Here is a 16,948-nt window from a genome sequence, read left to right as displayed (position 1 = left end):
AAAACCTAGACTCAAATCAATATAATAAAGATGTCAATTTTACCTAAAATAATTTATGAATTAAAGGTAGTTTCAATAAAAGTACCAAGAAGCTTTTTTATGGAGCTAGAAAATTTGATACTAAAGTTCCTATGAAAAAGCAAACAGGAAGAAATACTCTGTAAAACAATGAAAAAGAAAAGCTAAGGGGGAAGAGAGTTAGCCCTATGAGACACTAAAAGATACTATTTATTACGCCTCTATAAAAAGAGGTGATACCGATACATGAACTGAAATACACCAGCAGAGAGAGAGAGACTTTTAAAAATAAGCCTGGAAAAAATGGCTAGCCATTTAGATAAAGATAAAATTAGATCCACAATTCAAAACATACACTAGAATAAACTCCAAATAGGCTGGGAATCTAAATGTAAAAAGGCAAAATAAGACAAGTATTTTAAGAAACTATGGGTAAATTTCTCTATATCCTAGTTGTAAGGAGAGGTTTTTAACTGTGACTAAAAATCCAGATATAATGAAAAAAATTGATAATTTTAACTGAAAACATTTGAACGGTAAAAAAACATAAACAAACTGGAAGAAAATATAGGCAGATATAGGTAGAAAATATAGCCCAGATAAAGGGCTAGTATTCCTAATGTATAACAAAGTCTTAAAAATTGAACCAAAAAAATAAAAAACGTCATAGAAGAAAATGGTCTGTCAGCTAAAGATATGAATATACTGTTCACTAACACGTATACTAACATACCAGTAAACATGAAAACATGGTCAACCTCACTCATAATGAGAAAAATACAAAGCTATTTTGAGATACATTTCTTAACCTAATGTATTATACTGGCAAAATTCACAAAGCATAAAAAGTCATTCTGTTAGAGAGACTGAGAGAAAACAGGCACATTCAAACATTGTTGGTGAAGACACAAATTGGTTCAGTCCTTCTAAGGGCAGTTTACTTGGCAATATCCATCCACATCTTTGATCTAGCAGTCTCACTCCTAAGCATTTACGTTGAAGGTATACCTTCAATAATATGAAAATATTAATACACAGGCATAAGCTAGTCACTACAGCACTGTCTGTAATTTCAAAATAATGGAAACTTTCTAATTGACCTTGTATAACAAATTGATTAAATAAACTATGGTACAGCTACGTAATAAGTTTAATGTAGCTGTAAAAAAGAATAAGGAGGATTTCTATGAACTTCTGCAGCGTTATTTTCCTGATACAGTGTTAAATAAAAAAGAAAGTAAAGTACAGAAAAACAATACCAGAAAGCTACCCTTTGTGAAAAAGAGCAGAAATTTAAAAAAAGGCATCTATAAACCTTACTAACAAAATTGGTTACCTACAGAGGGTAAATAAGAATGGAATGGAAAAGATAGGGGTAGGGGAATTGATAGGCTGAAAGAGTAGCATTTACTGATTATAACTTTTTTGTATAGCTCTGATTTTTAGAATCAGGTTAATATTTCATACATTCAAGAAAGGACATATGAACTAAAAATGGAAGGTAGGTGGAATGCAAACAGAAGCAAATGAACTTAAATGTATTTCAAAATATCACAACTAATGAAGAAAATTAAACAGTACAAATAACCTTTGAACATACTATATTTTCAGTATATATTATCAGTCTAAAGAAAAATGGAATGTTAAATACTTCCAGTTAGCACAACTGTTTTCTCAGCAATTCTCATTATATGCTTTTGGTATATATATATATGGTATATATATTCTAAGACTATGCAAATAATTAAGTATATTTTGATAATGAGAGCTAGGTTTCTGTTAGAAAAAAAAATTACAAATACGGAAAGGGGAAATGCTGGAATGAATTGACCCCTGTAGTAGTGAACTGCAACTTGGTTGAGATCATCAGTATGAACTCACATCTTTTAAGACAGATCTGGAAATATACATAGATATCTGTATATACACATATGACTACAAAAATATTATTTATTATATACTACATAGCATGAATTGACTTCAGCTAGTCTAGCTTGACCACATGGTTGGTTATCTCCAGAGCTTCTAACTCCTGCCTATACCATGTAATAAAGATAAGTGATATTCTGAACCACGAATCAGTGAATTGTTTTGAGGCAGAATGTATCAGTCTGTCAGCATTGTTTAATAATAATAATTGAATTTATGATTTGCACCTCGTGTTAGTGGAGACTGTTAAGGCTAGTCACATAACTAAAATGTATGTGTCAAAGTGACTAGCTCACAGTAACAGTCCCCAACCAAAAGAAGACTTTGGATCTCTTGGTACTGAGGTACTTTAAAAACTCAAGCCAGTAGTGGTTCTAAACCTTGCAACAAAGTGGTTCCTATGCAACCCAGTAGTGGAAGGACAAAAAAGACTGTGAATAAAATCTCCGGACTCCTTTCAAGAAATATTCTCCTTGGCTGTACCATATCCATTGCCTGTAATCAAGCTGTTCCAGAAGCTGTGTGTCTTTCAGTAATCAAACATGGTAATTAATGTGTAATTAGTACATACATATTATGTGCGTGAATATATTAAAATATGTATCATACATACATGTGTTTCTTAGCTCTGTCCACTGAGAAGGCTTATAAGCAATGACACTCTAGGAGCAATGAGCACACTTAAGACCCAGATTCTGGTTTTTAAATACATTTCTCCACTAAAAGAAAAGAGAGCTTCTTGGATGCAAGACTAACTCTAGAACTGGGGCAAGGTAAGTACAGGATGAGATTGAAACATTATTGTCTAAGAACATAAGAAAGTACTTATAAAGAAAGATAGGAACATGTCAAAAGAACACAGAAATCATTTGAAGGACCCCTAAATAGCCAAATATAGGACAATTTCAAAATTAATGACAGAATATACTAAGAACTCAGAACTCATGATTCCACAATGATATAAACAAATACAGAGAAGGGCTAATAGGGGTGGAAGATGTAAGGACTTAGCAAATTATCATTTGGATAACCACCACATTAACAATGATTTCAAGTAAGGTTTAATAACAGATGCTCAAAAAGGGGAAAATGGTAACTTCACCATTCTGTGGAGAAATCTGGCAGACACCACATTAATCAAGTGATCAAAATTAACATCGTCAACAGTGAGACAAATAAATATCCTCTGCTTCGATATGACAACCTAAGAAGGACACAATAGCACTTCTGTAGTATTGCTGAAGTAAGTATATAACCTGAATCTTAGGCAAGAGGAAACACAAGACAAACTCAAATTGAGGATCCTACAAAATAACTCCTACTCTCCAAAAATGCCAATGTCATAAAAGACTAAGGAATTATACCAGTTTAGAAAAAAGTAAAAAGACATGACAAATAAATGCAACAAGTGATTCTCAACTAGTTCTGGACCAGGATTTTTTTTCTTTTTCTATGGGTACTGGTGAGGAAACTGGTGAAATTTAAATTTTAAAAAATTTACAATAAAAAATTTAAAGTTTTCCTAAATAATATATCAATATTAATTTCCTTATTTTGCTAATTGTACTAGGGTTATATAAAAATTCTGAAGCAAAACGGGCAATTTCAGAAATTCAGAAGTACAAAACAACTATATAAAGTTCATATGCATCTGGCCTTCAATCATATCTTATTGCTATATTTTTTAATTCAATTTCAACTATTAAATATTACCTTTAAGAGAGTAGTATAATCCATCCTAAAGTTGTAGCACAATCTCCATAACTATTCTATTATAGCTTGGAATGTTTATTTTTCCAGAATTTTCTCTTACATAACTAATACTGGTATATAATTTTAAGTAGTACTTTGAATTGCTTTTTAAAATAAATTTCTATGTGTATAATTAGCAAACATTTTCAGTATTTCTCATATGTATATATTGCCAAATTGTGTTCCTATTAGACTACCAACTCAATTATCCCTCTCCCTCCCTCCTTCTGCCTAACTTCCCTCCAACACACATAGCAACACACACACAGGCTTGTGCATGCACACACTCAGATTGCAATTAAGAGTATTTCCCACTTGGAAACATCCCTTTGATTTACCCATAACTATTAGATGACTTCTTTGGTACCTTGTATTTCTTCATATTTTGCTTTCATTATTTCGGAAATTGAGTATTATCTCATATGCGAGCTGAATGTATGAATTTTTGCCTTTTTAACCACGCCCTCAACATTTTTTCTTTACCCTATCTGGAGCTTTCATTAAAAAGATGAAATTGTCATCAAAGCTTTCCATTTTTGAAGCAATTGAGCAATTTACCTACAATAATTATGATACCTTTTCCAATTTAGGTTTAAATTTTCTTTGTGGTGCTTTCTTTCTTTTTTTTTTTTTTGAGACAGAGTCTTGCTCTGTTGCCCTGGCTAGAGTGCCGAGGCATCATCGTAGCTCACTGTAACCTCGAACTCCTGGGCTCAAGTGATCCCACTGCCTCAGTCTCCCGAGTAGCTGGCACTACAGGTGTGCACCACCATGTCTGGCTAATTTTCATTTTTATTTTGCTCAGGCTGGTCTTAATTCCTGAGCTCAAGTGATCCTCCCACCTTGAGTTCCCAGAGTGCTAGGATTACAGGTGTGAGCCACCTTGCCTAGCCTGTGGTGCTTTCTTACACGCAGGTTTCTTTCTTAATTTTTATGGTTCTGTTGTTGCTTAAATCATTATTTAGATGATCTGGACTCTTTCAGTAAGTGATAAAACAAGAAGCTAAATTTCCATCAAATGGTTTCCAGTTTGTCACAACACCATGTATTAATCTCTCCTTTCACTACAAGATCTGCACAACCACCTTTATTTTACCACAGGCTAAACTAGTAATTACCTTTTGGTCAGATTTTTAATTTTTATTCTGCTCCTTTAATAGTTGATTGGGTAAATTCCCTAATCATTAATCTCTGAATCATTCATTCTACCAATGAACTTTAAAGTTAGTTGGCCACACTCTCTGCACACCCTTTAAAATACTGTTGGGCTTCCAAGCTCATTCTTATTGATATTAAAACAAAAATACAGTTGGGAATTTTTAAATTGGAATCTCATTAAATTAATAATTATGGTTACTGGTCTGTCTAAATTGTCCTGTAATTGCTTTGATCTAGTTTAATGTTTTTCTTAAAAGTTATACATTTCATTAAGACTGCTATTTTTATTAGCATACATCAGCATTATCTTAATCATTTTAACCTACTCCATATCATGATAACTAATTTCAATGCTGTATATGCGCTCTTTTTTTAAAAAAAAATCTGCCTTTCTACATTTACCATCTTATGGTAATGTAGCCTCTTGGGGTGAATACCCGGTTCATTTATTTTCATCTAAAAATTAATGCATTTAATGCTATGAAATTTCAGTTTAATTCTGATCAAATTCTAGAAATTTTTGATATTTAGTGTTTTCACCAGCATTACTTTTTGAATCATACCACATCCAGGACCACTTTTTGACACAAAGGTATTCAGATAAATCTTTAGTTTACTCTTCTACAGATTGTCCGTCTGTCTGTCTCTGTTTATTTGGGGTTCTGATTCACAGAATGCAGATGGTACCATTTATCCTGTTTTAGATTCAATCCATTTTCCTAAATGCTCCAAGGACCACTATAACTAATTAAACTGAGCTTAATTCATTTCACTCAAAGAAAAAATCCAAAGTCCCTATTAACAGCCTAAGATAGCCATCTAGGAAGTAGCCTCTCTTCACTAACTTACTTACTTATTTACTTATTTATTTATTTAAATCTCATCTTCTACACTTTTCTCTCCCTGTTCACTCCTCTCTAGCCACACTGGGTTTCTGAACTATGTAAGGAATGCTCCATCTCAGGGCTTATTTACTTATTATTCTGTTGGCCTAGAACTTCTACCCAGAGATATTAATCTCTGAGATATTCATAGCAGAGATATTCTAACTCTTTGTTCAAAAGCTATCTTTATTTTTTTACTATTAAGTATCTTCCCAACGAGACTGGAAACTTGGCTACAACAGGGATTTTTGTCTGTTTTGTTTTCATTCAATGTTGTATCCCCAGAGCCTATAATAGAACCTGGTAAATATCAGGTACTCAAAGAAATCTGTTGGTTGAATAAATGATTATCTAAAAGCAGACTCTGAAGCAATAATGTCTAGGTTAAAAAAATCTCGGCTCTTGCCTCTAACTAAGCTATATTACCTTGATCAACCTCCTTAACTTCTTGGTGCGCCAATTTCCTCCTCAATAAAATAAAATAAATAATAATAGTACTTATGCTGTAGAGTAGTTGTTAAAATTAGTTAATACACGTAGTTTGAACAGGGTCTATGACAGTAAATACAAAATAAATGTTACCTTTTAATTATTGTAATTAATTAATTAATAATTTTAACTTCCAACAGTTTATGCTTTCCAATCCTTTACAACATGACATGAAAGAAGCATTACTACTACTTTTGGGGGAATATACCTTTTATTCATGTGAAAAACTGTATCTGTCTTTTATATTGTTTCACTGAGTTCCATTTTGTTCTGTACTTTTGGGGTTTTGTTGGTTTTTGTTTTTGCTATATTCTTTTGTTTGCATTAGCTGGGCTTACATTCCACTATTGCTCTATTTCAATTGTTTTTATACCAATTTATTTTAGGTCTGTCTCTTATACAGAGTACACCCAGAAATGAAGGATAAGGCCTACTGTACAATGTATCATATCAGTTACATCTCATAAAAACACTAAAAGAATTTCCTCCTCTACAACTACCCTGTTTTCTAACAGATGCTAGGGGTGGATTCTCCTGGAAGAGCCAGACTATTTAATCCTTAAACATGTACTTACTCTACTTACAGTGACTTACTCACAGATTAGGCAGCCCTTTCATGAGTATTTCTTTATTACCTATAAATTCTAAGTTTTTGGTGTGAAGATAGTAATGTATCAATAGGATTTACTGTCAGAGGGGGTTGTGGACAGATAACACATTGTATTAGTATATTATCTCAAACCTAAAGTTTCCTTCACTACATAATAGTAAGTGCTACTCAAAAATATTGAAAAAAAAAACCACTTCTGATTGTTTTTCTTTTCCCTCCATGTTCAATTTCTTTTTTTTAACTGATATAATCATAATTGCACATATTTTGGGGTTACATGTAATATTATAATACATGAATTTAATGCAAAATGATCAAACCAGGGTAATTAAAATATCCACTACCTCAAATATTTATCTTTTATTTATGTTAGGGATATTATAATTCTTCTCTTCTAGCTATTTTGAAATAGATAATAAATTCTTATCAATTATAATTTCCCTCCTGTACTATCAAATACTAGAACTTATTCCCTCTATCTAATGGTATTTTTGTACCCATTAACCAACTTCTCTTCATCCCCCCTTCCCATATGAGCGAGGACATGTGTTATTTGTCTTTGTGTGCTTGGCTTATTTCACTTATAATGCAATGACCTCCAGTTCCATCCATGTTGCTGCAAATGACAGCACTTCATTCTTTTTTTTATGATCAAATAAGATTTCATTGTATATAAACAACACATTTTCTTTATCTATTCATCCAGTGATGGACACCTAGGTTGATTCTATATTTGGCTATTGTGAATAGTGACGATGCCATAAACAGCAATGCAGTATCGCTTCAATACACTGATTTCCCTTCCTTTGGATACATACCCAGCAGTGGGACTGCTGGTTCACATGGTAGTTCTATTTTTAGTTTATTGAGGAATCTCTATACTGTTTTCCATAATGAGTGTATTACTTTAAATTACCATCAACAGTGCAGGAGCATTCCCTTTTCTCTGCATCCTCACCAGCATCTGTTAATCTTTGTCTTTTTTATAATAGCCATTCTAACTGGGGTGAGATGATATCCCATTGTGGTTTTGAGTTGTATTTCCCTGATGATTAGTGATATTGAGCATTTTTTCATATACCTATTGCCCACTTGTATGTCTTCTTTTGACAGATGTCTATTCAGCTCATTTGCCAATTTTTTTTTATTTTTTCATTTTTTTTTGAGACAGAGTCTCGCTCTGTTACCCGGGCTAGAGTGCCTTGGTGTCAGCCTAGCTGCTACCTGAAACTCCTGGGCTTAAGCAATCCTTCTGCCTCAGCCTCCCAAGTAGCTGGGACTACAGGCATGCACTACCATGCCCTGCTAATTTTTTCTATTTTTAGTTGTTTGGCTAATTTCTTTACATTTTTAATAGAGACAGGGTCTCTCACTCTTGCTCGCGCTGGTCTCAAACTCCTGACCTCGAGCCATCCTCCTGCCTCAGCCTCCCAGAGTGCTAGGATTACAGGTGTGAGCCACCACACCTAGCCCTCATTTGCCAATTTTTAATCAGATTTTTTGTTTTTTTTTTTTTTTTTTTTTTTTGCTGTTTTGTTGTTGTTGAGTTGTGTGAGTTCCGGTTATATATTCTGGTTATTAATTACTTGTCAAATGGATAATTTGTAAATATTTTCTCATATTCTGGAGGTTGTCTCCAGGTTCAATTTCTACTGTTTTCTAACACATAGAATTTGCTAGAAATTCCAAAGCAATGTTATATAAATGGTAACAGTGGGAAGCTTTTCTTGTTCCTCTATCTAGAGTTTGGTCAAAGCCTTCCAGTCAAAGATCAATAAAAACACACTGTAATTGAACAAGTTTTATTTATTGCTAACTGCAATAAATATGAGTGAGAGGTGCTTCAGTAAGAATATTAGAAACGACTTATAGATTTAGGCTTTTGTTAAATAATTTGGGGAAAGGTTCAAGGAAATAGGGCTTCACTCTGGATTAGATACTGTCCAGTGGGACTAACTCTATGAATTAAGTAACTTAATAAATCTTACCTAGAAGGACCGAAGACTACCACTACTGAGAGGCCAAAGTTTTAACTGGTGAAGAAGCAGCAATCACTGTTAGTCAGGATAGAGGTTGTGTTTGGTACTTTTTGTGGTTTGCACAAGTGACCTTGTTTGTTCTTTTTTTTTTTTTTTTCAATGTGCTTAGACAAGTTTATAGAGTGATCTTATTTTTTGTTTCACTTCGTAATAGTCACAGAATAGCCTTGTCTGATGCTGATGTTCTGTGAAATTATATTCAAAGGGAGAACACATCAAGGCCTAGCTATTAATGCCAAGCCAGTTTCCAGACTTAGGGACTGCTTTTCTCTCTCAAGTTCTTACAATTATTCCAATTTAAGGCTTTAAAATTTCTTCTAGTATATCCCATTATGTCTTATAAAATACCTGAACCTGGTATTTACATGGATGTTCAGAAACAGACACAAACTGTAAAAAAAAAAAAAATTGACCAAATGCATGTACGTACATGAAGATAATAAAGCACAGGATATACAGGGTAGTCACATTAACCATAAACGTAACAGGGGTAGCCATCAAAGTTTTGGGAAAAGAAAAACAAAAGCGATATGACTCAAAGTGATTTACTTTTCATTTTGATAAAAATAACTACTATTGTGAATAGTAGTGAATATATGAGTAAATGTACATTAAAAATGCATCTTTTTTTCCTTTTACTATAAAGGATAATATTAGGACAATTCATAAAATCTGAATAAGATCTAGAGTTTAGATAATAGAACTGTATTAACGTTAACTTCTTGAATTTTAAGATTATATTGTGATGATGTAATACAATATCCTTGTTTTTAAGGAAATACACATAATGTTTTTAACAATCCAAAGAAAAAAATTACATGTATATATATGCAAAAGGCAGACTGAATGAGAATGATAAAATAAACGTAATAAAATATTAACTAGACAATCCGGATGTACAATACAAAGGAATTTTTTTTATTATTTTTGTAAGCTTTCTCTAAGTCCCAAATTATTTCGATAAAGAAAGTTAAACAAAAAAAAGTCAGGCCTCAAAAATAGGTTTGACAAATATCAGCATCCTCACATCAAAGATGAAGAGAGCAAAAGTCAAAATAATCATATATTTAATTGGAAGAGGTGATGTTAGTTGTCTCTTTAACTCAAGCTTGTAGTCTACATTCCAGAGAAAAGCTAATGTTTCAACATAATGATGGGTAATTCATCAACAGATTTATAACTTTCATATCTCTAAGACAAACAATGCCCTAATTATTCATAATTTCTTCCTAAAGTATTTCCTTCCTATCGAGGTCTGACATTACCAGTAAATTGAAAAAAAAAAATTTTAAATTCTTATCAACAAGCAAATAGTTGATTCTTCCATTATGCATCAGAGCTATTCAAGTACTAATCAACACCATAGCATTCAAACAGTTGTCTTTATGATAGGACATTTCAGTAAACTAATCTAATAATTTTATAACTCAGGTGCTTATAGTACTCATGGTACCACTAAAACATACTGTTAAATATATCATTTACCTGAGAACTGCCACTGAAACCTGGTGGTTGGCTGTATTCTGTGGAATCAATAATACTACTGCAAAATGAAGAGAGAAAAATGTGATTTCAGTATTTACATTATTTTAAAAACAGAAAAAGTAGATTGAAAATAATATATCTTATATAAACCCAGTATTTCTAAGTCTAAGGAAAGAAAACATTTATTGCCACTCATTTAATTGGATATCAAATACACAACCAGTACACATAAAATCAGCAGATATTTAAGTAATTTACTACTTTTACCCATCACCTTAAACATCCATACCAAAAAAGAATATCAATAGGGAATAAACACAAGGCACGTGTCTAGATAGATTTAATTGTTTCTATTTCATTTTCAGATAGGTTAATAAGATTTTTGGAACTTTAAGGAAAAGATGATTTATAGTACTGGGAAAAGCATAAGATGCAATCAAAAGCTATGGTTAATAGATTCTGTTTCTCCATGAAAAAGCTATGTGTTCTTAGACAATTACCTTATATCCACTCAGTTTCCTCATCTGCAAAATGAGGTGAATGAGGACTAGGTCTCTCTGTAAATTACCTAGAGTTCCTTCCAGCTCCAAAATGTTAAGATAAAACCTTGTGAAAAAAAACTACCAAAGGAATGGAATAAATAGAAAAAAAAAATCTTTCTTTTATAACCCAAAACTATATACTAATTTCCTCTGTCTCAGTTAAACATAATCTGCTTTCTGTATTGGTTCTTTTTAATTGGTTATATCCTCTGTACATTCTCCTACTTAACTCCCCAAAAACCACTTCCAGAAGTCTAGACTATCTTTTACTCCCTGTATCTTACCATTTCTATCTCACCATCTCATCGTTCTTATCTCTCTCCCATCTTTAAATAAAATAAATTAGCCTATAAAGACTATCAACAACTGAAAATTGCATGACATATATACCCACCAAGATAATTATTTACTTTTTATATATTCTTCTTCCCTTTTCTACTATAAACATGTTTATATTCTTGTCTACCCTGATGAAGTGTAAGCAATTGAGGGTACTAATTAAAATGGTTCTCTACACAAATACACAAATGATTAAATACTTTGGTATTGAAATAACCTCAAAAGTTATGACATGAAAGGTACTTTTAGGAGTACGGAGTTTGAATTTTACTCCTTGGCGCTAATAACTTGACTCTAAGTTATTAATCTTTTTTGACCTCCAGTTTCTCCATCTATTAAATGAAGAAACATCAGAGAAATTTTGAGATTTATTAAATGAGATAATGTGTGTAAAGTTCTCAGTATGATACCAAAATATGGTAAACATTCAATGAATCTTAGTTTCTATCTTTAACAAAATTAGTAACATAAAATCTCAAAAATATAATAAATCTAATAAAACTCTCCTCACAGTATTTTTTTAAAGCAGCACAGTTAATGCATACAAACATACAGTTAAATGGAAGGAATAAGCTCTAATGTTTGATAGCGGAGAAGGATGACTACAGTTAACAACAATGGACTGTATATTTTAACATAGCTAGGACAGTACTTGAAATGTTCCCAGCACAAAGAAATGATAAATACTCCACGTGATGAATATGCCAAATACCTTAACTTGATCATTACACAACCTATGCATGTAACAAAATATCCTGTGTACCCTATAAATATGTACAATTGTGTACCATAATAAATAGCTTGTTGAGTGTCCTCCCCAAAAGCAACATATATTACTAAGTCTTTTTTTTTTTTTTTTTTTTTGAGACAGAGTCTCACTTTGTTGCCTGGGCTAGAGTGAGTGCCGTGGCATCAGCCTAGCTCACAGCAACCTCAGACTCCTGGGCTTAAGCGATCCTACTGCCTCAGCCTCCCGAGTAGCTGGGACTACAGGCATGAGCCACCATGCCCGGCTAATTTTTTTGTATATATATTTTTAGTTGGCCAGATAATTTCTTTCTATTTTTAGTAGAGACGGGGTCTCACTCTTGCTCAGGCTGGTCTCGAACTCCTGACCTCGAGCGATCCACCCACCTCGGCCTCCCAGAGCTAGGATTACAGGCGTGAGCCACCGCGCCCGGCCATTACTAAGTCTTAATTCATTGTGTTCTTAACTGTTCCTACGGTAAAAACTCAATTATTCAAGAAAGACCCTTTAAAGTACTTACATTATAAATTAAGAATTCACAAACATTTGTAATGAGTTTCTTTTGATGAAATATAACCAATGCTCACCTTCCTTGTAGAGTCATGTACTGCTATGACAAGATCACATGTTATTTTCAGTCTACTCCATGTAGGGACTAATAGGACTAAAATGAGGATATGGTATACACTCAAAAAGCTCTCTGTCCCTTCTACTAAAGAAACCCAATCCCCTAGCATATGTATAACATTAATAAAATTATGTAGTTGCATATTTAGAGGCCAGAAGAGGAATTCTAGCTATGAATTTTTAGGGATTTATGATTCTAAATTCTTTGACTGCAACCCTGAAAAATGATACTTATATCTCAGTGTGTCTGGTGAAATAATACATTTCAAATATACGTTAAAAAATACTCATTAATTTGGTGAAGATATTCAAATTATAGGTTTTAAAATGGTATTTTATTAATAATCACTGCAGAGTTTGAAATTTGTATCAGGTCTTCATTTTATTCACTAAGAAAAATTTATAATGCATGAAGACTGCAAGAGAGGAAATCTGAAAAATAAAACCCTTTAATTCTTTTTAAAAAATATGTGTGTGTATACATACACACATAGACACATATGAATACAATTAGAAAAGAGTATTAGAAAGCAATGACAAGGCTGGGTCTCTCTTGATTCTAATGCTATACTGCTTCTTAACTGTCAATTTATCCACAATCACTAGATGGCAATAACAATATTGATAGTACCATTTATCAAGCATTTACTATGCAGTAGGCACTAACCTAAATTTAAACCTCACAGCTCTAATACAGATACTATTATCATTCTCATTTCTCAAGTGAGAAAACTCAGGCAGGCACTGACAGATTACATATTTGGCCCATCGTAACAACGTTTAGCAAATAGCAGAGTTATTATTCAAAGCCAAGCAGTCAGGTTCCAGAGTCCACAATGAACCACCTCTAGAGTCCACAATGAACGCCCCATGCTATACCTCCCCTAGGCACTTTTATGTTCTCTAACTAAAGAGTAGGAAAATCATGGATTAGCCTACCCACTTCATACATATATTTTAGGGAGAAAAATGTAAAAACAGCAACCTATAAATGTGAGACAGAATCATCATTGTTTCAAATAAATGTCAATAAAGTTACAAATGTTATAAAAATCAAGACATCAAAAGATGTCAAGGGGCTGGGCGCGGTGGCTCACGCCTGTAATCCTAGCACTTGGGAGGCCGAGGCGGGAGGATCCTTTGAGCTCAGGAGTTCAAGACCAGCCTGAGCAAGAGTGAGACCCCGTCTCTACTAAAAATAGAAAGAAATTAGCTGGACAACTAAAAAAAATATATAGAAAAAATTAGCCGGGCATGGTTGCACATGCCTGTAATCCCAGCTACTCGGGAGGCTGAGGCAGTAGGATTGCTTGAGCCCAGGAGTCTAAGGAACTAGGTTGACGCCATAGTAAGATGGTTGACGCCGGTAGTAAGATGATAAAATATTAATACTTCCTAATGCTCTTGCTAATGACAACAAGAAACTCAGCTAAAAACAGAAAAACAATTCAGCTGTTATTCTGAGGTATAAAAGAAATACACAGTTATGCAACTAGATGTCACACAATTACTCTCACTTAAATTGTTTTCTTCCAAAAGCAAAGATGTACTTTGTAATTAGAAGATAGATTATTAAGTCAATTTTTCATACAAGGTATACCTATGATGAATAGGTAGCTAAGAAAAAATGTAGGTCACTCTTGGTAAAAATAATGTTTACTAATTTACAATGGATTTTTATTTTGAAAAAGGATAATTTACATTTAAATTATTAGTAGACATGCTATCTAATTAAATTATAAAGAGAATTTTTAAATCTATGAGCAAAAATAAAGCACACAGATCATTTAAGGCTGAACATAAAGACAACAAATATGGGATTTCTAAATAAATAAGAAAATTGAACAGACACAAAATGCCATGAGCATATATAAAATTAGACTAACTGCTATCATTAATTTTTTTTATTATTTTTTATTATCAACTTAAGACAGAGAAAAATAAACTTCTACATTTAATAAACCCTATGGGCTACAGACAAAACCTGTTCCTTTTCAGTATTCTGCAAGTAATTATTGAACCAGTTTCCCCAAAACAAAACATACTAAGCAACAAGTAACCTGAAAATAATCTGACATAAATTCTTAATAATTTAATAATTTTTAATTGAATTTTAAATTAATGGTAAATCCCATTTACTAAGCAACCAAAATTCTTGTGGCCCATTTTGCAGACACTTCCAGAGATACTAGAAATCAGTCCTTATGTTTATTTTTGCCTGTTTTATTCCACATACCTTTTAACATTTGACACAAGTAGTCAAACAAATCATCCCAAATCAATGTGACTGATCTGTCAACTAACAACAATAGCAGCAGCTAACATCTACTATGTCCTTACTATGTCCCAAAAATTATTCTCGTTTCTTAAATGCATCATCACATTTTATCAGTCAAGACAGATACTATTCCCCTCGTATATTTTAATTTTCTTCATGAGTGTATCATACAAACATTAAGATATGACTATAAATGAAAACAGTAATTCAGTTTTATTTGTTTTTCTCAGAAAAATTTTACATAATTTATAGTTACTTTTTTTTTTTTGAAGAGAAAAATCACCTTTTATTTTATGTGCTGAGCAGTTGTGAATTCTTTTTTTTTTTTTTTATTTCAGCTCATCATGGGGGTACATAAGTTCAAGTTATCTACAATGTTCATGTAGTTACACTTTTAATTTTGTGGTCTTAACCATATTCTTACTTTTGTCAAGTCAGAGAAGACAAGTAGGGATTTTTTAAAAAGACATAACCTTATTTTACAAATGAGAAAACTGAAACATACAGAAATTAATAAATTTGACTAAGGCCAAACTGTTAGTAAGTTGTAGAGATGAAATTTGAACCCAGGTAGTATAATTCCAGAATCCTTCCACTAAGACTGCCAAAGTGGCCTATGTCCTCTCTTCATGAAGAGTCACTGCCCTTTCATTTTGAATGGAAAGTTTCTGTTTATCTTCTCAATGTTTTATTATCAAGCCTGAGATCATTTCCACAACCCTCTCATTCCCCAAGGATTTACAGGCTTTAGAGTAATGATGTCTGGGTTAGAATACCAGTTATTCCATTAACTGTGTGACACTGGGAAAATTATTTCATCTCTGTGACTCAGTTTCCTAATCTACAAAAAAGATAATAAAACCTATTACATATATGTTATGAGAATTGTATGAGATAATACATGGAAATTACAAACAGTACCCAATACACAGATGCACTATTACTCTGACAGTTACAACTTTTGCAAATAAATGCAGTTCTCTTCTAGGACAGAGTTCCTGATTTTGATGCAAAATTCAATTGCAAATTAACATGAAACTTTTTCTCTATACTGTCTAGGACTCTTCAGAAGTAGACAATACTAATACTCTTCTCATGGCATTTGAATTTGAACAAGTTTTATGTAAATATTAATAAATGTAGGTGATTACAAAAGCCCTTTAGCAATATATAGTTTGGCCTTAAAAAATACTGGGCTCAATATAATCATATAAGACCTCAATTCCTAAAACCCAAAACTCTGAAAGTCAACCTGACCTGCACAGATTTGACACCATATTTCAACGTTGAAATATTAATGTACTTGATTATGGAGACATCCCTCTTATTCCTCCATCAGTATTATTTGATACATGGCATACGTACTGTTACCCTTCTAAAATTGCAGATGGTGGGGAGAACACAACTGCATTGTAAAACACTTCTGACCCAAAAGGTTTCCAAAAAAGTCTGGGAACCTGTATGTCATAAAAATTCAGGTTTACTTTAGGAATGCAAGGTTAATTCAACAATAAAAGTACTGGACTCCAGAGTAAACATGTATAGTTTCCTAAGAAAAGACACAGAGGCAATTTATTCTTCAAAGAAGAGAAGCTGTTTTGGAACTCTAGAAAGAGTTCATCCCAGTACCCTCTTGTCCTCTTTTAATTTTATGTTTAGCAAGAGTAGTAGTTATATAATGCATAGAGGGACTATGGAACATAATATTTATACTGGCTTTTAAAACATCTGTTAATCCATAATAATCCTGAAGTTGAAAAAAGAAAAGCAAAAGGGCAGCTCATTTTAAAGTTTTGTTTTTAAAAGGAGTTTACTTAGGGAGAAACTTACTGCTGGCAAATGTTAAAAAGCAAATTGAAAATTTCTGAAAGACGGAACAAGTCTGAGTCTACTGCTTTACTGCCTTTGAAAGTAAACAACTTTGCTTTGTAGAATTTCAAAAACAGACAAGAATAAGCTCAAAGGAATAAGACTGACAACACTGATCCGCCTTGAACAAAACTAAAAGTTTCAGTTTGCTACAGTTCGTCAGATACAAAGTGGTGTATCT

General features: G+C 32.8%; 1 protein-coding gene across 5 annotated transcripts in view; it reads right to left on the bottom strand.

Moving 5' to 3' along the window:
• Positions 1-16,948, bottom strand: part of COP1 (COP1 E3 ubiquitin ligase) — a 245,271-nt gene that overhangs the window by 148,493 nt on the left and 79,830 nt on the right. For all 5 annotated transcript variants that reach the window (XM_045547294.1, XM_045547297.1, XM_045547296.1 and 2 more), the window contains one exon: positions 10,365-10,422. In XM_045547294.1, coding sequence (XP_045403250.1) covers positions 10,365-10,422 — 58 coding nt within the window. The remainder of the gene's footprint in view (positions 1-10,364; positions 10,423-16,948) is intronic.

The sequence above is a fragment of the Lemur catta genome, chromosome 3, assembly GCF_020740605.2.
Source record: "Lemur catta isolate mLemCat1 chromosome 3, mLemCat1.pri, whole genome shotgun sequence".
In the NCBI taxonomy this organism is placed as follows: Eukaryota; Metazoa; Chordata; class Mammalia; order Primates; family Lemuridae; genus Lemur; species Lemur catta.
Note: the sequence above shows the minus strand (reverse complement) of the source record. Positions and strands in the feature narration are given on the sequence as shown.